Below are 24,539 nucleotides of genomic sequence, written 5' to 3' on the forward strand. Positions count from 1 at the left end.
GTGTAAAGTAACCTTATAACACTAATTAACATGAAGAAAGTGTAACATTATAATACACCTACTAATACAGAGAAAGTGTAAAGTAACCTTATAACACTAATTAACATAAAGAAAGTGTAACATTATAATACACCTACTAATACAAAGAAAGTGTAAAGTAACTTATAACACTAATTAACATGAAGAAAGTGTAACATTATAATACACCTACTAATACAAAGAAAGTGTAAAGTAACCTTATAACACTAATTAACATGAAGAAAGTGTAACATTATAATACACCTACTAATACAAAGAAAGTGTAAAGTAACCTTATAACACACTAATTAACATGAAGAAAGTGTAACGTTATAATACACCTACTAATACAAAGAAAGTGTAAAGTAACCTTATAACACACTAATTAACATGAAGAAAGTGTAACGTTATAATACACCTACTAATACAAAGAAAGTGTAAAGTAACTTATAACACTAATTAACATGAAGTGTAACGTTATAATACACCTACTAATACAAAGAAAGTGTAAAGTAACTTATAACACTAATTAACATGAAGAAAGTGTAACGTTATAATACACATACTAATACAAAGAAAGTGTAAAGTAACTTATAACACTAATTAACATAAAGTGTAACGTTATAATACACCTACTAATACAAAGAAAGTGTAAAGTAACCTTATAACACACTAATTAACATGAAGAAAGTGTAACATTATAATACACCTACTAATACAAAGAAAGTGTAAAGTAACTTATAACACTAATTAACATGAAGAAAGTGTAACGTTATAATACACCTACTAATACAAAGAATGTGTAAAGTAACTTATAACACTAATTAACATGAAGAAAGTGTAACATTATAATACACCTACTAATACAGAGAAAGTGTAAAGTAACCTTATAACACTAATTAACATGAAGAAAGTGTAACATTATAATACACCTACTAATACAGAGAAAGTGTAAAGTAACCTTATAACACTAATTAACATAAAGAAAGTGTAACATTATAATACACCTACTAATACAAAGAAAGTGTAAAGTAACTTATAACACTAATTAACATGAAGAAAGTGTAACATTATAATACACCTACTAATACAAAGAAAGTGTAAAGTAACCTTATAACACACTAATTAACATGAAGAAAGTGTAACATTATAATACACCTACTAATACAAAGAAAGTGTAAAGTAACCTTATAACACACTAATTAACATGAAGAAAGTGTAGCGTTATAATACACCTACTAATACAAAGAAAGTGTAAAGTAACCTTATAACACACTAATTAACATGAAGAAAGTGTAACGTTATAATACACCTACTAATACAAAGAAAGTGTAAAGTAACTTATAACACTAATTAACATGAAGTGTAACGTTATAATACACCTACTAATACAAAGAAAGTGTAAAGTAACTTATAACACTAATTAACATGAAGAAAGTGTAACGTTATAATACACATACTAATACAAAGAAAGTGTAAAGTAACTTATAACACTAATTAACATAAAGTGTAACGTTATAATACACCTACTAATACAAAGAAAGTGTAAAGTAACCTTATAACACACTAATTAACATGAAGAAAGTGTAACATTATAATACACCTACTAATACAAAGAAAGTGTAAAGTAACTTATAACACTAATTAACATGAAAAAAATGTAACATTATAATACACCTACTAATACAAAGAAAGTGTAAGGTAACTTATAACACTAATTAACATGAAGTGTAACGTTATAATACACCTACTAATACAAAGAAAGTGTAAAGTAACTTATAACACTAATTAACATGAAGTGTAACGTTATAATACACCTACTAATACAAAGAAAGTGTAAAGTAACTTATAACACTAATTAACATGAAGAAAGTCTAACCTTATAATACAAGTACTAATACAAAGAAAGTGTAATGTAACTTATAACACACTAATTAACATGAAGAAAGTGTAACATTATAATACACGTACTAATACAAAGAAATTGTAAAGTAACCTTATAACACTAATTAACATAAAGAAAGTGTAACGTTATAATACACCTACTAATACAAAGAAAGTGTAAAGTAACTTATAACACACTAATTAACATGAAGAAAGTGTAACGTTATAATACACCTACTAATGCAAAGAAAGTGTAATGTAACCTTATAACACACTAATTAACATGAAGAAAGTGTAACATTATAATACACCTACTAATACAAAGAAAGTGTAAAGTAACTTATAACACTAATTAACATGAAGTGTAACATTATAATACACCTACTAATACAAAGAAAGTGTAAAGTAACTTATAACACAAAGCAGCTAGGCTATCTGCACCAAACGTCCGGTAAAAAGGTAAAAATAAAGTAAATGTAGTAAAATACAGAAAAGGAAATTAAAGAAAACAAAACATCATTGTAAAACAAAAAAAATTATAAAACCAATATTGACACCTAGTCTACAATGTTAAGAGAGAAAGCAGAGTAAGAGAAGTTGTAAAGGACTTTCTCTATCAAAATGGTAATTATCATAACCCGCCAGGAAGACTAACAGGTAATTTCAAGAACCACCGTCAGTCACCTGAAGTTGGCCTTTCCAGTCCTGGTTCCGGGTTATGTGTCATAGCAGCTATTATCAAAATGTTAAATAATAGAAGTTTTAAAAGACATAGCAAAATCGTAATAATGAGTAGCCAAATGTCCAGTAAAAAGATAAAAGTAAAGTAAATGTAGTAAAATTTGTAAAAGTAAATGAAGGTAAAAACAGCAATTAAAACAGAAAATGGCATAAAACCAATGTTGACATCCAGTCTACAAAGCTGTAAAGTACTTACTCTAGCAAAATGGTAATAATCATAACCCGCCAGGAAGACTAACAGGTAAGTATAAGAATCACCGTCAGTCACCTGAAGTTGGTCTTTCCAGTCCTGGTTCCGGGTTATGTGTCATTATGGACAGTACTAAAAGGTAAAGTTGTAAAAGTGTTAAATGACATGCAGCAAAAGTGTAATAACAACTTGCCAGAATGACTAATGAGTCGTTCAAAGGATAGTTCAAACAGCAGCATTAGTCACCTGAAGTTGGCCTTTCCAGTCCCGGTGTTGAGTTATTTAATGTTCTGGTCATTTTCCAATGTCAAATTGAACTAGAGAGAATGAAACTGTAAAAATGGAACCATAATTAAAAAGGTGTAATGAATAAATATCCAAAACTTAAATAAGATTAAGAAGATTAATGGCCATTAAAAAACTAAAAACTTTATCAAGGTGGACAGTGTCACCATCACCAATAACAATGTCCAATGTTACAGATGAACCCTGAGAAAAAAACATGTTTAAAATATTGCCGTCGTTGAGAATTATAACGACGGCAAGAAAGTAAAATGTGGCTGACGGTGATTTGAGTGTCACACAGACAACACACTGGTGCATCAGTTCCAGATAAAAGAAAACGATGAGTTAAAAAATTGTGACCAATGTGTAGTCTAGTTAGAACAACTTCCTCCTTCTGAACTATACAGAAGCTAGATGGCCAAAGCCCAATATAAGGTTTTATTTGAAAAAGCTTGTTGTTGCGTTGCTCACTCCAAGTGGACTGCCAGCTGCCACGGAGCCGAGCCTTGAAGACAAGACCATAGTCCACGTACTGAATAGGCACAGTGGTGATAGTGCCGGAGCAGATAGATTTAGCTGCCGTGTCTGCAAGCTCGTTCCTGCGAATACCAACATGGCCTGGTATCCAGGAAAACTGGATTGAAGTAGGTGCTAATGAGAAATGGCCCAGTCAGTTTCGAATATCAGCAAGAACAGGGTGTGAGCCAATGTGTAGCGATTCCAGGACCAGTATAGAACTAAGCGAGTCAGTATAACTAGTGCAGTTGGAGTACTGCTCAGCTGCAATATGATCCAGGGCAAGAGATATGGCATACAGTTCAGCAGTGAACACAGAAGCTGTAGAGGGGATTCTGCGCGCAACTACTGAACAACAGCAAACCATAGCAGAGCCCACTGAATTACCTGATTTGGAACCATCTGTATAAATGGGAACGGAATGACTGTTTGAAAGATGTTCATTAAATAAAAGGCAGTACTTCCAATCTGGAGTATCTACCTTTTTTAGATGACTGAAAGAAAGGTCACATTTGGGGGCTGTAATGAGCCATGGTGGGATGGGCTGACCTGTGGATTCTGCAGTGTTATCCAAGGACAGACCCAATTCATCCAATTGCGCCTGGATGCGAAGGCAAAACAGAGCAATGGCAGATAGTCTGTTCTGAAAAAGCAAGGCCCATCGAGAAAGGAAAACACATCCCCAGGTGGGATGCTTTGTTAAGGAACGAAGTTTTGAAAAATCTGGTAAAGATAGTTGGAAACGGCGAAGGTGCAGAGAAGGTTCATGAGATTCAACGTATAAACTTTGAACTGGAGAGGTACGGAAAGCCCCAGTGCAGAGTCGAAGTCCTTGGTGATGAATGGGGTCCAGCATCTTTAAGGCCGAGGGTCTGGCAGAGCCATAGACCATTGATCCATAGTCGAGTTTTGATCGAATAAGAGCACGATATATCTTTAACACAGAACATCAATCTGCTCACCAAGTGGTAGAAGAGAGGACACGAATGATGTTCAGTGTTCTTGTGCATTTGACCCAAAGCTGCTTTAAGTGTGGTATAAAGGTCAGCTTACGGTCAAAGATAAGCCCCAAGAACTTGATCTCAGGGACCAGTGGCAGTGAAACTTCACCGATATGAAGTTCAGGATCAGGGTGTATACCCTGTTGATGGCAAAAGTGCATGCATATGGTTTTAGAGAGAGAAATTAAAGCCATTCGCCATAGTCCACTTCAGTACACGATTGAGGGCAGTTTGTAGTTGCCGCTCAATATATCTCATGTTCGACGACTGACATGAGGTGTGAAAGTCGTCGACATACAGCCCATTCGCAATAGTGAGAGGGAGTTGTTCAGTGATGACATTTATCTTTATACTGAAAAGTGTAACACTCAATACACAGCCTTGATGGACTCCAAGTTCCTGTGCAAAAGAACAAGAAAGTGTCGAACTCACAGGAACTTGGAATCTCCTGTCCATTAAAAATTTTTTTAATAAACATGGGTAAATGGCCACGTAACCCATATGTATGGAGGTCTTGCAAGACGCCATACCTCCATGTTGTGTCGTAAGCCTTCTCAATGTCAAAGAATACTGATACAAGATGTTGGTGTTTGAGAAAGGCTTCTCTGATTGATGTTTCAAGACGAATTAGGTGCTCTGTGGTGAAGTGCTGTCGTCAGAACCCACACTGGGTGGGCGAGAGGAGGTGGATTGATTCGAGGAACCAAAGAAGATGAGCATTAACCATCCTCTCTCAGGTCTTACAGAGACAGCTTGTCAAAGCAATTGGTCGGTAGTTTGAAGGAATCTTGGGATCTTTCCCTGGCTTAGAGAAAGGTAAAATAATAGCCTGGCGCCAGGCATCAGGAAAAACATTCTCCTGCCAGATCCGGTTAAAGACAATAAGAAGAACATCAAGAGAAGCAGGAGACAGATGGTGTAGCATGTCGTAATGAACATCATCAGGTCCAACAGATGTACTGGCAGACCGATGAAGGGCCATTTTCAGTTCCACCAGTGTAAAGGGACAATTATAGTCAAAGAAACAGTCAGTTCGGAAGGAAAGAGGTGAACGCTCTGCCCGAGTCTTGATGGCCAAAAAGGTGGAAAAACAAGCAGAAGTGCTAGATACCCGGCAAAAGCTTTCACCTAGAATATCTGCAATGCTATGGACATCAGCCACCTCCTGACCATCAGAGAGTAAGATCGAGAGGGGGACAGAATTGTAGTGTCCATTAACCTTTCGAATCCTGTCCCATATGATCTTGGAACTGGTGGTAGAAGATATGCTAGTTGTGAACTTTATCCAAGATTCCTTCTGACTTTAACGTCTTACCCACCTAGCATGTGCACGGGCCCATTGGAAAGCGACGTGGTTTGAAAGTGTGGGATATCTACGAAAAGTATCCCAGGCCCATTTTTGAACTTTCCGTGCTAAGAGCCAAGTAGGATTTTGCCACGGACGAGGATATCATGGAAAACGTGTCGAGGTTTCAGGAATACATTGAGCAGCTGCTTATATAATACAGCCAGTTACCGCTGCCACACAGTCGTCTATTGATGACTGATTTACGATGGCAGGATCAAGTTCTGTGAGAGCAGTGAAAGTGGACCAGTCTACCTGATCCAGCTTCCACTGGGGCACGCGGGTAGGGTGGCATTGACCACGGCCAGTCTCTCTCAAAAAGATAGGAAAATGATCACTGCCTAGTGGATTACTGTGAACCCTCCATGAAAAATGGAAGAATAATGAAGGGGAGCAAACCGAGACATCAATAGAGGTAAAGGACTGACTAGGTGCATGAAAATAAGTGGAAGAACCAGTATTGAAAAGAGAAAGATTGTGATCAGAGAGCATCCGCTCTACAGATCGGGCCCTCCCATCAATAATAGCACTTCCCCAGAGGGATGATGTCCATTAAAATCCCCTAGGATTAGAAATGGAGATGGCAATTGTTCAACGAGCATCAAGATCTGATTGATCATATGTCTTTCCAGGGGACAGGTACAGAGAACAAACAGTGATGGTATGACCCAAGGAAACACGGATGGCTACAGCCTCCAAGGGTGTGTTGAGTGACAAAGACAGAGTGGGCGCGTGTTGATCAACCAACAGTGCCACCCCTCCATGTACTCGACCATCACACAACCTGTCATTTCTGTACAGAAAACTGCCGAATGGAGACAGTATCAGCAGTTTTGAGAAATGTTTCTTGTAAAGAAAGACAAACAGGATGGTAGGAAGCAATCAGCGTTTTAATATCATCCAGATTAGAGCGTAAACCTCGACAGTTCCATTGTATCAAGGTGGCCATTTTAAGAACGGGTAGGTGAAGTGGCTGGAGAACCCTTCGGTTTACGACCACGTCTTTTTTTCTTTACTGTCTTTAGTCGGAGGAGGTCTATCAACCTCCATGGATCCTGCTCTGGGTCGGGTGGGCAGGTTTTGTTATTGGAAAGGGAATCCAGTGACTGAGAACGTGAACGAATAATTGTTTTGTCTCTTGTGGTGGGAGAAAAAGATGTATCAGAAGAAATGCCTGTATTTGAAACTGAAGGACGTGGATCTTGAGGTTTGTTGGACTGTATGGGAGGAACAAAAATGGGTGTGGAAGTCGATTCATCAACCATTTTACCTACGGAGGTCAAAAGGCTTTTCATTTGTTTTGAAAACAATTCTCTTGAAGGCACAAAGAGATCTGTCTGCACTCCCACTGTAATTGTGAAATGAAGTGCAGCAGCACATGTCCGAGATGAAGTGGTGGGCAGCAATTTCCGAGCCTCAGGATAACTAATGTTATGTATCGTTTTCAATCGGTGCACCTCTTTTTCCTCCAACCATTTTGGCAAAAATAAAAGTAGGAGAGGTGAGGACCATTGCAGTTGACGCAACGTGGGTCCATGTCACATTCATAGACATCGTGGTCCTTGCCCCCACAACGAGCACGTGTCAGGGAACCACGACATGATGTCTTTGAGTGGCCGAATCTCTGACATTGGAAACATCAGAGAGGGTTTGGAATGTATGGCCGTACCCTGCAAATGAGATAGCCTGCCTTGATGGTGGCAGGTGCACGTGATGATGTAAATGTCAAAACGAGGGTATTTGTTGGCAGTGTAACTCCATCTTTGAGAGTGGAGATGCACCTCACTGCAGAAACTCCTTGAGTGAAGAAACCAGCGAGAATCTCTGACTTGAGGATGTCCTTCAAATCCCTCTCAACAATAATTCCTTGTGATGATTTCAAAGTAGCATGAGGTGTAACCTCAACAGGTATATCCCCAATTGCCAATGAATTCCAGAGGAGTTCACTGTGTTGGGATGTGAATGTTTAAACCAATACATCTCCAGATTGAAACTTCTTTACTGACTTTGGAGAGCCAACAAGTCCCTCCAATCCCTTCTGAATAAAAAAGGGGGACATTTGCCCTAACGGTTTCTCTGAAAGAGAATGTAGGATGAGAAAATGAGGTACAACTGGTGGTACAGATGTTGAAGATTGCTGATCAGGGTCTTCAAGACGTGGTCGTTTACCTATTGACTGTTTTTTCACTATTTTATTTAAATTTTTTGTAGGAGGATCCATAGGAAAAAAGGAAAATTTTGGTGCCCACTGACCCCACCCACCATGGAGCCCTATGAGGGGACGCACTACAATGTCAAGTAAGGACACTGCAGCAATGCCAGGGTTTTGTGAGCACTATACCTAAACACCAGCATCAGACACAATGTCCTCAACACCCATTGAGAACTTCCGACACTGGTACTTGGTTAACCCTAGCCCAAGTAGACCAGCTGATTGGCCCAAGGGGGGCCACCCAAAGGCTGCCCGTCTAAAGGAATTCAAGGCCAAAATGGTGTGTTAGGGTTCGACACCTCAACCACCAGGATCCTCTCCTCCCCTTCATGGGTTGCCATGCACGGCAAACACGTGGGTGGATGTTTAGATCCCAGAGAAGGTAACCAGACAGAACAGAACCTTCCCTAAGAGGTCCCTCACCACGTACAGGAATCCACACCGAGGGGCCTACTAATACAAAGAGAGTGTAAAGTAACTTATAACACTAATTAAGATAAAGAAAATGTAACATTATAATACACCTACTAATACAAACAAAGTGTAACATTATAATACACCTACTAATACAAAGAAAGTGTAAAGTAACCTTATAACACTAATTAACATGAAGAAATTGTAACGTTATAATACACCTACTAATACAAAGAAAATGTAAAGTAACTTATAACACTAATTAACATGAAGAAAATGTAACATTATAATACACCTACTAATACAGAGAAAGTGTAAAGTAACCTTATAACACAAACATGAAAAAATGTAACATTATAATACACCTACTAATACAAAGAAAGTGTAAAGTAACCTTATAACACACTAATTAACATGAAGAAAGTGTAACATTATAATACACCTACTAATACAAAGAAAGTGTAAAGTAACCTTATAACACTAATTAACATGAAGAAAGTGTAACATTATAATACACCTACTAATACAGAGAAAGTGTAAAGTAACCTTATAACACTAACTAACATGAAGAAAGTGTAACGTTATAATACACATACTAATACAAAGAAAGTGTAAAGTAACCTTATAACACTAACTAACATGAAGAAAGTGTAACGTTATAATATACCTACTAATACAGAGAAAGTGTAAAGTAACCTTATAACACTAATTAACATGAAGAAAGTGTAACGTTATAATACACATACTAATACAAAGAAAGTGTAAAGTAACTTATAACACTAATTAACATGAAGAAAGTGTAACGTTATAATACACGTACTAATACAAAGAAAGTGTAAAGTAACCTTATAACACACTAATTAACATGAAGAAAGTGTAACGTTATAATACACCTACTAATACAAAGAAAGTGTAAAGTAACCTTATAACACTAATTAACATGAAGAAAGTGTAACGTTATAATACACCTTCTAATACAAAGAAAGTGTAAAGTAACCTTATAACACTAATTAACATAAAGAAAGTGTAACGTTATAATACACCTACTAATACAGAGAAAGTGTAAAGTAACTTATAACACACTAATTAACATGAAGAAAATGTAATCTTATAATCCACTTATTAACGTGATAATGAATATGATAGTTTTCTCATAGAAATAAACAAAACTGGAAATACTGATCTCTGTTTACGAACAGTAATTTTAAAACTTTTCAATGTCTAGTAGTTACATAAAACTTTCTGTTCTTCTACAAGTCACTGGAAGGTGAAATCAAGCTAGAAACAAAGAAGGGAGAGAAACCTAGTTTGATGAACATAGGGAACTAAAAAGCATTCAACACAGAAATAAGTTTGGTAAGGTAATAACCAACAGGGTTTAATTAAAACTCTTGATTGGAATAATTAACCACAAAAAGGATGTAAGTTAAATATTAGGGAAGATATAAAAACATTATATTAATCATAGCAAATAACTATTTAATAAAACAAGAAAATTGTCTAAAATGAATATTTGAACTCTTCACAAGTACAAACCAAACAAGATGTTTATTTATTACAAATCACAAATACATGAAAGGATACCGTGAATTCTATTTAATACTGGAATTAAACAAGTTTGTATACAGTTTCATCAGGAAATCTTCAACACTAGTATTGTGAGCCAAAGAACATTACATGAGAAAGAAGGAAGCTAAAATATAATCAGTCATTATATGCAAGTACATAATTCAAGAGAAACTGGTCTTTGTCACCTAAACCATAATCTTTCATGAACCATTCAATCAATATTTTCAGTTTACTTAAGTATAATCACCAGCCTTAATGTTTTAACAGCCACTGCTGTGGCTCGTGTGTCAAATTAAACACGATATATCACTTACAGATAAACGTGTATTTCCATAACCCTGTAGGTTTTTTTATTCAACATTATCATGATTTGTTTTAGTTTAGGAAAAAGTAATAAATACTTAATGAAAATCAGCAAACCTTTTGTTTTCAAATAAGGCTTTATAAGTTCCACTGTCTTGCTCCGACTTTTATGTTTCAAATGAAGATAAAATAGTAACAACAATCTTTAAAAGCTTGACCACTTTTTTAGAAAATTCTGTACTTGTTTGTCCACTTATAATTATTATATTATTTTTATGGCCTCGAAGAATAAAAATAAAGGGGTTAGCATTCAAGTCTGACCACTGTTAACAACAGTAATAACAGAACATATACAGCAAAATGCTTTGTCACATCTGTAGTAACAAACAAACTATGAATTCATAATGGAAGAAACATAATATGAAAAGTAAAGACTTGTCCACAAACTCGAGACACTTTGTGAAATGAACTAGTTAAAAAGAAAAGGTACTGGATAGGCCAGATGTTCATCATGCATCAGTCACAGACTGGCCCAGATTAACACACTCATCTGTATCTGCATTAATATATTTAAATGTAACAGGCCAAATAAATTTTACCACAACACACATTTTAAAATTTCAATTGAACCTTTGACAATAATTTTCAATTATGTAAATTTCATCACAACTTTTATAAATATTTGAAAGATTAATACATTTATATCACCTACAAATGCAATCCTCCAACTTGACAATAACAAAATAATTTTGGTTTCTATTCATTATAATATCAAAACATAACATGAACAAATCACAAAAGTATTTCACCCTTGTAATAAATGTTTATTACAAACTGAGATTGTCAACAACTATGGTATATATACTTACTGGAGAAGAGAAGTAGAAACCTCTAATAGCCGTAGCAATAGAAATCAACACATACAATGCCTTTTGGGTTGTTACTCTACAAGCTTTGACAACAGAGGGGGTTTTCATCCGACAAAATTCTGATTTAATACAGACAAGCTGGAGAAAAACATGTCACAAAAGTGTTTAACTAAGAATTGGCACACTATAATTTATTTTTTGTCAGATGAAACACAGGTCACAAAAATGTTTAACTAAAATTGGCACACTATAATTTACTTTTTTATCAGATGAAACACAGGTCACAAAAATGTTTAACTAAAAATTGGCACACTATGATTTACTTTTTATCAGATGAAACACAGGTCACAAAAATGTTTAACTAAGAATTGACACACTATAATTTATTTTTTATCAGATGAAACACAGGTCACAAAAATGTTTAACTAAGAATTGACACTATAATTTATTTTTTATCAGATGAAACACAGGTCACAAAAATGTTTAACTAAGAATTAACACACTATAATTTATTTTTTATCAGATGAAACACAGGTCACAAAAATGTTTAACTAAGAATTAACACACTATAATTTATTTTTTATCAGATGAAACACAGGTCACAAAAATGTTTAACTAAGAATTGACACACTATAATTTATTTTTTATCAGATGAAACACAGGTCACAAAAAATGGTAAGACCATACAAGATACAATTTATTTTTCTCATGTGTCATTAACACATGCATTTACTGCAGTTTTAAAGCTACTTGCTAATAAAATGTATAAAATTAATTGAAGTGATTGTCCCGAATGATTAAACAGAAAATTTCCAAATGTTTAGACGACAGTACAATTATGAAATCTAACAAACAGTTGAACAGTAGATAATTCACAGGTCTTTCAACAACAAAAACGTGTAATTTCACTTGTAACAGTTCATACACTGCCTGCTAACTACAAGCGTAGTCATAAAAAAGATTACACTATTCCATACTACATAGAATAAAGCTGGCTTCCCAGATAATGCAACAAACAATCTGCTGGAAGATTTTGGAACATAAATCTATGTAACAATTATGATCACATTTGTATTATATCATTTCCTGCACTGCCAAAATTCAATAAGATATGCAAACATGATATCTCCATAAAGCTTGTTTCAAAACAACCAAGGTTTAAAAAAGATAGTTACGTAACTGAAATAGGTTTACTCTTCAATGTTTGATCATTTCTGAATCTATAAGCAATTGATACTCAAAATATGTACTTTTACTTTTTAACTGTTATATGAACTAATAAATCCACGTCGTAACCAAATTACAAAAATATTAAGGTTCACTAAATGGTTACAACTGCATCTTTGTTTTCTTGTTTATCAGTCCATTACATATTTTAAAAGCATGATCAATAATATTCATATACCATCTTATGACGTTTCATACAGCTAAGTAATGACATTGGGTTAATGGATCTATCCTTGACATACCATTGTTGTATTTGCAAACAATACTGTTTTGGTTGGGGTTTTTTCAAAATTTTATTATTTCAATTTGCTACATCAGCCATTCCCTCTCTGTGGATGTTGCTAATTATGTCTTGTTTGTTCTTCCATTTACAAAGTACTATTGATTCTGACTGCTTCCATCCAATTCCCTTTTTCTTAAACTTTTCCAAACCTCATCTATTGGATATTCTTTATAATGAAACTGAAGAGTTCAATATAGATAAATTGACTGTCCTGTCAGTTTTTTCCTCAAACCCACAGAATTGTAATAATTATCTGTGTATAAAATATGACCTTTGTCCAGTTCATCAGCCACCATAACAAGTATAAAAACTTTAACTTTTCCCAAACTGGTATCTTCATCAAGGGAAGCTCTAGAGTATATATATATTTTCAGCAACAGATCTCTTGATTTACAATGTTCATACAGTTCAGTTTCATATTTGTGGCCTTTATTTTTAATATACCATTGAAACAAGAACCTGAAACATCAATGTGCCTTGGACATATCAATGCATAAATCTTTTCCTGGATAGTAAATGTGGACTATTTCATGATGGAAGTGATCCAGGAGAGGTCATATCTTAAAATAATGATCATTTTATGATTGAGAATTGTCTGCAAAATGTCAAAAATGTAAGAGCATTTGAAAGTAATTGTATCTCATAACATCATTTAAAGTGATGTCTTGTACAGGATACCAGTACTACAGTAGTGATCTGAGGTAGATAGACTGTTTGGACTTGTGTCAGTCAAGAAGGTTAAAAACATTTTCAGTGCTATCGCATCAGTGTCCTTCTGTTACAGTAGTCAGAATTCTTTTCACAATGGTCACTGTTTGGTTATTTTGGATGCTGTACATCAGTTTGTTTCTGAGACCATACTATCCAGTAACTGTGGAGTCAGGAATAAATCAAAATAATCATCAGGTGAACCATCTTGTAACTGAATTTTAAGACCAAAGTTTTTTTCAATGGGGAATTAGATGGATCCTATGCAAAATTTGACCAATTATGTAATGCCTTGTGCTGGAGCAATGACCACTCTTCTATCATGAGAGGTCAAGTGCTCTAGCAGACCCATGTCCACTACCTTTTATGCTTAGTTCACAATCACGTGGTCATCTGGAGTGAGACCCACAACTGTAGGTTTTCCATGTACTGCCAATTCTCCATTGACATCACTTCATGAATAAAATCTGTCAAAACACTTGGGTCTCCATTATCACTAGTCTTGATATCACAGTTATATTTGGTAGTCATTTTGACCTGAAATTCATGGTCATCTGAAGGCATTTCTGAAAACATTTTCCATTCCTTTGGTGACAATTTTAATTTGTTTCCATTCATGCAAGTTTTCTGCTTCCTCTACATGTGTTACTATTGCACTGGTTGTATTGTCTTCCGACATTTGCTTTATGTTTATTTATTCTGTTTGAAGGGCCTCTCCCACTTTCACTTATGTAAACTTCACTACATCCACCACATGGAATGAAATATACCAAGCTTCTGTATGTTGTGTGTTCTATTTTCCTGTCAAGTACCATCTCTCTTATTGTTATTCCTGTTCATGCTACCACCTCAGTGGTTATGTCTAATCAGTCTGTCCATAAGACATGCATCCCAGACATTGGGAACCACAGTGAACTTTTTTTCTCCTCCTGCATGCTATCGTAGCTCCTTTCCTTGATGTTCATTCAGCCATATCAGCATGCCTGTAGGATGTTGCAGCTTTCCTGAAAGCTCCCATCACGTGTTAATTTTCTTGTTCTAGGAATTCCGGGCTGTATATCCACAATACCTTCAGAAAGAAGCCAAATGCCACACCTGTCTTCACTTTGTTGTCATGTACTGAAAAGAAGTTTATGAAATCATCTCTGTAGGTTTGTTTTCTATATATGGAGAACCTTGGTCTCTACCACTTCTCCAAATCAAAGTATCAAGAAATGGTATCTTCCCATTTTGCTCTTCTGCTATCGTGAAGTGTATGTCTTTATAGAATCCTATTCAGTCTTGCTAATGTCACCTGCACATCATATCTTCTTGGCATTATGACTAGAACATTATCCACATATCTCAACCACATCATGTACCTGTCCATAATGTTTTTGTAACCTAGGATGGCACTTAATGGTGAGCACAGGGCCAGCCAATTATATTGATGGTATCCTGTCCCTTGAGCTCGAATAGGCCAAATCTTACAAACAATTATTTACATTTGTTATAATGTTCCCTTGGAACTGTAAGATCATCTTTCACCTCTTGTATCACTTGGTCATGGCTTTAATAGCAGCTTCTACAGGTACTTTACTCTTAGTAGTTTTCTGATGAAGTCCACTGAGTTCTTCAAATGTGAAATGTTTACAGAGCCAAGGTCTGAGATGGTGGTTTAGCCAAGGCCATGGCTAACCTGTGTGGCACATTGCTTATACCTAATGTTATGGACTACATGGGGATCCATGGTTTGTGTACCTTTGGCATCCCCCTCACAGCTGTAGTGCAAGGGTTTTCTTCTAAGAGATGCATTAACCTCCTCCCATTCATTGTCTTCCTTGTTTTCTACATAAATATTCCACCTTATTTAAAAACCATTCTCCTTCCCCGTGTACATGAAGTCGTCAGCTAATAGTGTGTCCATTTTCTCTACACATTCACTCCTATCAATGATGATTACTCCTACACCTTCATCTGTTTTAGATATGAAGATGTTGCCATCATGTGTATTGAAACAAGAGTAAATACCCAAATTGTTTCATTGGTTCAATAAGTTTTTTATAGTGTTAGTATGATGTTGTAACAAAATTTTATATACAAATCATAAATTGAAGAATCTGGCACTAGAAAAATTACCAACAGTCCCTTAACCTGTTGACTACCAAATATTTCAGCTGCTACAGTACAACTCTAATGCTTCTTCGTTTTGTAACTTTTTTTGGGATCGAAAGTGAAACAATTTGTAAGTAGGTCAAATGCATGTATGGTGCTGTCATCTAGCGATGAAGTTTGGCACTGTGTTACTGATCGACTTGGACGAGTTATCTCGTCTACGGTAATGAACAGGTTAAACCTACACGTACATAAACCTTTAAATAAGTCACATAATTAAACTTTAATATAATTAGAATACAAGTTTAGGAAATAAAACAAAAATTAGGTACATACCAGCTGGACTAAAGACACAGCTCCAATAATGTAGAATATAGAAGAAAATGCAATAAAATAACTGAGGTTAGGATCTGTACAACTTCCTCCACTAAACTGAACCTACAAAAAATACATATCTCAATAATCAATACAACAATAACTGTCTTACAATGCAATCACAAATTTTATTTTAATATTACTCATCTTGTAAGATAGAGTAATTTTCTATTTTCTGAGATACATATTACAGTGAAAATATTTTTAAATACAGTAATGCATTATACACTTTGAATGTCAATCAGAGTTTCTCAGGCCCCTAACACATGCAAGCTTATAAACATATCTTACAACACAATGCTTTGAGACATTTGATATATCTTAATGCCTATGGCACATCCTTATTTTATTAATTTTTATTTCTTACAGAATATTGTGTGTGTAAATGAATTTATCTTCACCCCCACAACACCAATACAACCCAACATAAAGATATTGGGAAATCTCTCTTCACTGGAACTTGACTGTCCAACTCTCGTCTCACTCAAACACACAAATTGCAAGGGCTCAAGTCCAATCGTGCAACCCTCAAAGCTGACCTTTCACAACTCACATATTCAAACCCACACAAACAATACAGCCCAACATCACAACTCACTAACAAAAATCACAACCAACAACATATCAAAATATCAAGTTATCAATACTTAATATAACCTGAAGCTAAAACAATCAACACAATATAAGAAAATACTAAACCAAGCAGATATTTAGGTGGTTTAACATTCACTGAGCTTAAAAAAGACTTCAAGAGAATGGAATGGTTACCACACATTGAATGTTAATATAGCATATCAGGACATTACAAAATCTGCCCTAAACAGACTTAAACTTGGAGACTTTGGATAGTTATGAAAAATGTAATTGTACCAAATGTAAGTGCTCAAGCCCAAGGCAGCAATGAAGTCTACACTTTGTAATGCTCCAGATTTCAATAAAAAAAAAAAAGCACCTTCCATTGTATCTTAATCCCAGATGCACACATGCACATCTAGGTTTTGTTGCATGTTGTTTCTCAATTCTAGAAACATAACAGATTTAAGTTTACTATATTTGTCTGAATATAATGCACATTGTTTCCTCTAAATACCTACTGAAAAATTTGCTGTGCATTATAATTGTACACATTCAACTTTGTTGAGTACTCTACTAGAAGAATAACCAAATACCATTTCAGGTTTCAACAAATTTTGCAAATCCAAAGTAATGAATTGGATAGTAGATAACACAATGTTGGAATCAAAAGACGATGAAGCAAAGACTCAAGAAAACAAATTTGATGAATGTGACAATTCTAGTGACGATGAATATTTATGTGAAAACAAACAATCAGCTGAAATTTATATCCACATACAAATTTTTCAATAAATTTTATAAAATTGATGTGTAAATATATTGTGATGAAAGACTTTCAAAATGTTTAATACATTGACAGCTGTTTACTGTATTTTGAAACTATTAAATACATTTTGACAATGGATGTGTAAAAAAAAAATTTTCAATTTAACCATTCAAATTTGGGTGAATATGATAATTAACCAAATATTATATTTCAATCTCATTACCAAATGAGGTTTCTTAATCATAGCTAAAACTAAATTAGCTTCATATTTATATACGAAACATAATCACATTACAAAAGCTTTATTAACCCTTTTGCAACAGGTCACAGGTCAAAGGCCATGTCACTGTATTTGTTTACTTCCATTCAAAACTGTATTGAACTACTATTTTATAAATTTATGTCACTAAGTTTCGAATTAAATTAGATTATAATTCAATCTCTAATATTATATATGAGTTAATTTCTTAATTTAAAATAGACAATAAAAGAACATATTTAAACATAGATGTTAGTGAGTCATGGTATGTTGAATAGAGCACAGTCTAAAATTAGATGTTTGTCAAAATACTATGTCTTTAGTTTTGTACAAATTAGAAACTCAGATTACTGGCAAAGTAGAATATAAAATAAGAACCTTGTATCTTTTTATTTTACTGAAGTATGGCTTATGAATTTAACCAAACACACTGGCCCTGTTCAACACTTCCCATTTTTTTAAAATGATTCCTTATGTACTCTTCCCTCAGTAAATGACATGAATAACCAACCAAAAGCTTATAATGTCTCAAGAGTTATTTTTTTTAGCCATTTTAATCCTTCAAAAGGGTACCACATTCTTTCAACCCAAGTTTTCAAAGAGGTAAGTTGTGTCTTTAATCTGTTCAAAGTTTCATATTTATTAAAATCTAAATACATCTTGGTTACTAAGCTAAATAAATCATAGTAGAAATCTATTGTATCAATAATTATGATTTTTTCATTATTCAACTGCTCACATGAAACTTAAAACTAAATTAAAAAAAAAATTGTTTGATATCTTCCCAGTGCAAAATATTAAAAGGCTTAGCAACCTATGTCCAGCAACAACTGAGTACAAAGGTCATAGTGAGAAGAGATAATTGTTTACTTTACTTCTTGATTTATTGTTCTATATTTTAAGAAAGGTTAAATAATTTATTACTAAAGAGTAATAATCTACATACATATATATAATGTATCATAATTTAAATGTGACAATATATTACAAAATACTAGTCCACTAAAACACAACCAAGAAAGGAATGACTACAGCTCAGTTTTATATTACTGGATACGCAACTTGAGTGCACGTGCAACACAAGTTATGTCACGTTAGCTAAGCATGACTGAAAGGAAAATAACAAAAAAATAAATATACATGTAAATACATAGCATTATGAGATCTAACCTATTTAGTCTAAACATTTGTATTTTCATGTTAATATGTAGTCATTCTAGCACAAAGAAACATAATTTATATTTTTTTTCCTAATTTTCTTTTATGACTGTTACGATATTGGTTAAGTGACCCCACAGTTCAGAGTACAGAAAATAATAAAATATAAAGCCTTACTAAAAACAAATGTTTGAAATGTATTTAAGTTTTAGAGATTACACAAATAATATCCAAGATTTTTAGAACAAAGAACAGTTGTTTTCTTTACTCATAACATGAAGTCACTTTGCACTCAGACTAGTAATAAAGCAGCATATTTTCAAAAACAAAGCTTTACTGAAAATGTTTAATTGAAAAATTTGATTTTTTGTATACAAAATTCTTGTAATCTTTACTAAAAGTCTACCAAATTTTGTAAAGATACACATGATGTACCAAAAGTTATAATGTAAATAGTTAAGATCTACAAATGTGCAGATTTACAAATTACACAGTTTTTGTTCAAAGTTAATCCTATTTCCAAATCCAGCAGTTATTTCATTTAAGAAAACTTAAAATTATAAACCCAATAACAGTTTTATGTTATTCATTTCAATTCTTAGCTGTTTGAAACATTTGTTAGTCTATGGAAATAGATTTTGTAAGTACAAGTTTCAGGTGGGCAAACAAAATGTATTAACCACTACATTCTTGATCTGTTTAAAAAGCTGTTCATTAGCAACTGGATCTGCATAATAATCACGTTACAGAATTTTATATGTTTGACTCTTACAGAACTCATTAAAAAAAAACAAAATGGATGAACTGCTATTTCCTGTTTTATCCTGTTTATCCTTGATTATCTCTTTTATGTGTTTAGTAAGATAATGAAGTACAATCATTCCTGTTATCTGTTTCAATTGTTTAGGAACGATTGTACTTCATTATCTTACGAAAGACATAAAAGAGATAATCAAGGATAAACATAATAAACCTAAAGAATACAGTTAGGTTTATCTATGTCAGGTAACCCTGAGTATTCTATGAGAAATGGATGAGTCTAAATGTATCTTTTATGAAGACCATGAGATCAGTGAGGTGGGTGAGCTTTAACAAGAATACAGCTAGGTTTATCTGTGTCAGGTAACCCTGAGTATTCTATGAGAAATGGATGAGTCTAAATGTATCATGCAGATATTAATACCTTGACAGCGAAAAAATGATGAAAAGATTTAAACCACATAAAGCATCATGACGAGACCACATTTGTTGTTTCTAGTTGTAAAGGTAATCAAAGGTCATGCAGGAGTCAAAGAGTATTTGCCACCCACCCCTCAATAACTTATACACAAGTTATATAAAATATATAATTAAACATCAAAATTACTGAATTTTGTTCTGTTTGTTTTTTTTAGTAACTCAAAATAATGGAACCATCTTAAGGTAACCATGTATATTCTAATTATTTCAAGTTATTTATGTATTATAATAGTTGCTTCAAAGGATTGTTTTTACCAACATGTAAAGTGTGACCTATGTGTATTATCTTGCTGGTTACATTTAAATACAGTGTTATAAACAAGAATGAAAAACGTTATAATATTATTAACTGGGAATTTTTGGATGTCCCCTTCCCCTAAATATAGAAATACAACTACATCCTTGTAAATGCAAGTTTTCTCTTTCATTAATGTTAGGCCAAATGGTTAAATGGGTCAAGAGAGAGTTGTCCTGGAAATTGTAAACCAATCAGTCTCGCTTATCTAGAAGGGAAAAAATGCCCAAGTCTGATAAAAATAGTTGCCTAGTGAAACAAGATATGAAGAAAGAAATCAATATGGATTTCATTAGAAGAAGTTCTTCCCTTTCTAATATGTTAACCTTTTTCAAACATATTGTTTACTGGATGGTGAAAATGATTTTGAGTTAGTGGACCTGAGACTTTCAAAAAGCATCTGACAAAGTACCACACGAAAGTTTGGCCACGTAAATTGTGCAGCAGGGGTTAGTACACATTGCCAAAACACAGTGAACATTTTTTGGTAGAATAAAACAGTTTAAAAAAAAAAGTGTTTAAAAAGTTTAACTGGTTCCTATCAACATTTATACCATTAAAATACACACAGAATAAGTCAAAACTGAATGTATTCTTTCTTATTCACACTAGCAGGAAACCACCAAAAATTACACACAGAGTGAATAACAAAACTAGTTTTAAAACCAGTTTAAAATGTACTCATTAAAACTAATTACTAAATTTGCATAGTGTCTAAAGACAGTATTTTATAAAAAAACACCTGTCAAAATTTCACAAACATGTAGTATCAAACAGAACTAGAAATATTTTAAGTAAGTGAACTACAATATTCATTACAGTAACATGTAGAAGACATTAAAATGGTAGGGGATCATTAAACAAACAGGATATGTTTCTAGCATGGTAAGACAAGCCCTTTCTTTGAAGTGGGGGAAGTCTTTAGAGGATATATAACGAAAACTGAATGTTACATCTGGTATATAAAGAATAAAAAAATCCATAATAAGCAAATAAATTATCTTATAAACACTTCTATTATCCAATTATATTCTGAGGTAAAATGCTAGAACACCCCACATTCTATTTGTTTTAAGGAATATTTTTCTTTCCTAGTAACTCGTAGCATAATGTGTAAATAGGTGTCTCTCTTCACAGTTGTTAACAGTTTTCACTGCTGAGAAAAACAGACACTTCCAGAACAAGTGGATAGAGGCTTAACTCCCCCCTTCACACATAACTTGTTTGTTATAATGAAGTTGTTTACAATGTTTTCTTTGCCACTTTAATTTAGTCTTAAATTACAAAATGTAAAATTGGAGCCTTATTTCAAAACTGTAAATATAAAGAAGAGTGAAAACAATACTACCACCAAATCTTAAAGTTACACGGAAAAAACACGTGGTGGTAAGTTTACTACTACAACAACAGAACCACGAACGTCTTACCTGTAATGAATAAAATATAAACATTACCTCACAAAAACAAACCCCTTGGTAACACTGTCCATGGCCTGAACAGTTATCGGCACATTTATCGATTTCATTCCACAATGGAAGTTTAATCAGCGGGGAAAAATAGGTTGTCATTTCCAAATAGGTTGTCATTTCCATCGGATATACTTGCCCATTACACTATCATTTCAGAATCCACATGCACAAAATTCACGTAGGAACCAAACTGTCACTACATCACATAAGCAGCCTGAAGTTCTGTCTTCACAGAAAAAATAAAATGTCTCTAATGAAATAAGTATTAGAAAACAAACACAAATGCTAAAATTATGTAATATTACTGCTATAACTCAACTACTTTATAAAAACATCAAATTACAATAAAATTCTAACACTGTATCAATGAACATGCTTTTTCAATATCTCTAGTTCCAACTTAAAGACTGTTTTTTGTTCCAATCAATGAAATTCAAATATACTTATAAGTTGCAACAGTAATATATATATATATATATATATAATTTTAAAGTATTACTAATATTAGTAATATGTTCACACAAAACTTTCGTAACAGAAGTAGGCCTCACTCAATATATCCTATAATATTGTTTATAGTTTGAATTATATTTCTGAGTTCAAATCGTAGCCATACATATGTGCATCTTATTAAATTAATTAAAATTATATTAAACCTACTAAAGTCACTAATGATAAATTTCTGGCTTTACGTTTGGAGTTAGGCATAAATTTAATGTTACTTTTCGTGTTAATACTATAATGATAGTACTAGCACTATTACAGTAAACGACTTTACACTATTATACTTATAGTTAAAAATATAAGGCAATTTTTTTTAATTGGACACTCAGTATTTTACTTACATTTTTGGCAGAGTTCCACTAAAACATAAACTGCAAATTTGAGTGAAAAGTCGATCGTTGTTAAAGTTTAAGTCGTATATACCAGTACGCACTACTACGAATTATATGCAATAACTTTAGTCAGATGGAGTCTTAACGTTAAGCCTCATAACAATTTATTTGCAAGAAGTAATTAAGTCAAATTATGCGTTCAAAATAAATAAATTAATTTCGAATAGAACTTCATATAATTTACTTTGATGTACCTTTAAAACTAATACTAACTATTAATATTAGTAAGAAACTTAATTGAATAAAGAAGAAACTTTAAATCAGAAGAAAATCGCGAAACTAAAGTTTATTTTACAAAATATAACTTTTGGTCATTTCTTTCATTTTTGTCACCTTCATGACAATTTGCCTTTAAATTATTAAAATATAGAGTATTAAGTTTAGCCTGCAAATACATATACATATATACATCGAAGTTTCCTAAGTTTATGAATTTGTAATTTAACTTTCAAGTGAAACTAACGTACAGCATCACTGAATAAATTACGATTTCGATTACAAGAAATAAGCCAAAATAACAACTTTGCCACGAGCAACATGTATTATAGAATTTTTTTTTTTTAATTTCGTATCTGAGCAGCAGTGTAAATCTGTTAGTGTGTGTATGTGTTTTTCTTATAGCAAAGCTACATCAGGCTATCTGCTGAATATACCGAGGGGAATCAAACCCCTAATTTTGCATTGTAAATTCGTAGACTTCCCGTTGTACCAGTACAACGTTAGTAACAATATAAGTATTTGGCAATTCTGTCAAAACTGTATTTAAAGACAAAAATAAATCATGTGAGCTCATCACTAAAAATATAACAACATCAGTGTAAACAAGATTTTGCAACTCAGAAACAGAAGTTACAAGCTGAGAACTTTTATTTATTAATTTCTGCCGGTATATCATAACTCGAGTTATACTCTTATCACATATGTAAAAAACGTTTGATCAGAATGTGATGGATGTCTCAGCCTACAACTTTCAAATTATGTCTTTATAATTAATTTCCTGATTCTTTTATTATTTAAAGTTATTTATTTTTTTTACGTTTCAGTTGTTTGTTTATGGTAATTCATTGTAATAAGATATAGGGTAAAAGTATTTCACTTATGTATATATCTAAAGTATACCTATCTTAAATCTGAGTTTCTACACTATGTTATCAGTTTTCTTATTTTGTGATTCATTTAGTATTTGATCTTGCGTAATTTCTTTGTATCACGGTAACATACTACACAGGAATACTTAAAGAGCAGAAAACCAAAATATTCTGGATAAAGTATTCTATTTCCTGAAATAATGTATAGCTTTGCGCGAAATTAAGAAAAAACAAACACAATATTTGCATGGTGAATTGTACGTTTTGGTTGGCAGAAGTTAAGAGTTGCTTGGATGAAGCAGATGTTAAAGAGCTCATGTGAATATGGGTAATACTGAAAGCCCTGAGCTCAGATCCTGTACCTAAAAAGAGTTTTATGGTCTCGGTTTCAACTTATTTTCTTTCAAGATAAGGGCCTGGCATGGCCTAGCGCGTTAAGGCGTGCGCTTCGTAATCTGAGGGGCGCGGGTTCGCGCCCGAGTCGCGCCAAAACATGCTCGCCCTCTTAGCCGTGGGGGCGTTATAAGTGACGGGCAATCCCACTATTCGTTGGTAAAAGAGTAGCCCAAGAGTTGGCGGTGGGTGGTGCTGACTAGCTGCCTTCCCTCTAGTCTTACACTGCTAAATTAGGGACGGCTAGCACAGATAGCCCTCGAGTAGCTTTGTGCGAAATTCCAAAGAAAACCAAACCTTTCAAGATAATATCTTTTGTTTTTGAATATTTTTTATGGTTGTTCGTTTGTTTTTTTATTTCGCACA

At 33.5% G+C, this 24,539-nt stretch overlaps 1 protein-coding gene across 4 annotated transcripts in view; it reads right to left on the reverse strand.

Annotated features, from left to right (window-relative positions):
• The window catches only part of LOC143245293 (uncharacterized), a 98,999-nt gene extending 75,790 nt beyond the window's left edge, over window positions 1-23,209 (reverse strand). Inside the window, exons 1-4 of one of the 4 annotated variants that reach the window (XM_076491471.1) lie at window positions 22,642-23,209; window positions 21,782-22,022; window positions 15,996-16,097; window positions 11,348-11,485 (exon numbers count right to left, since the gene is read on the reverse strand). In XM_076491471.1, the coding sequence (XP_076347586.1) occupies window positions 11,348-11,485; window positions 15,996-16,097; window positions 21,782-21,919 (378 nt within the window). In that variant the 5' untranslated portion in view covers window positions 21,920-22,022; window positions 22,642-23,209. The other 3 variants (XM_076491474.1, XM_076491472.1, XM_076491473.1) reach the window with 3 other exon arrangements.
• Between the last annotated feature and the right edge of the window lie 1,330 nt (window positions 23,210-24,539).

The sequence above is a fragment of the Tachypleus tridentatus genome, chromosome 2 (assembly GCF_004210375.1).
Source record: "Tachypleus tridentatus isolate NWPU-2018 chromosome 2, ASM421037v1, whole genome shotgun sequence".
Lineage (NCBI taxonomy): Eukaryota > Metazoa > Arthropoda > Merostomata > Xiphosura > Limulidae > Tachypleus > Tachypleus tridentatus.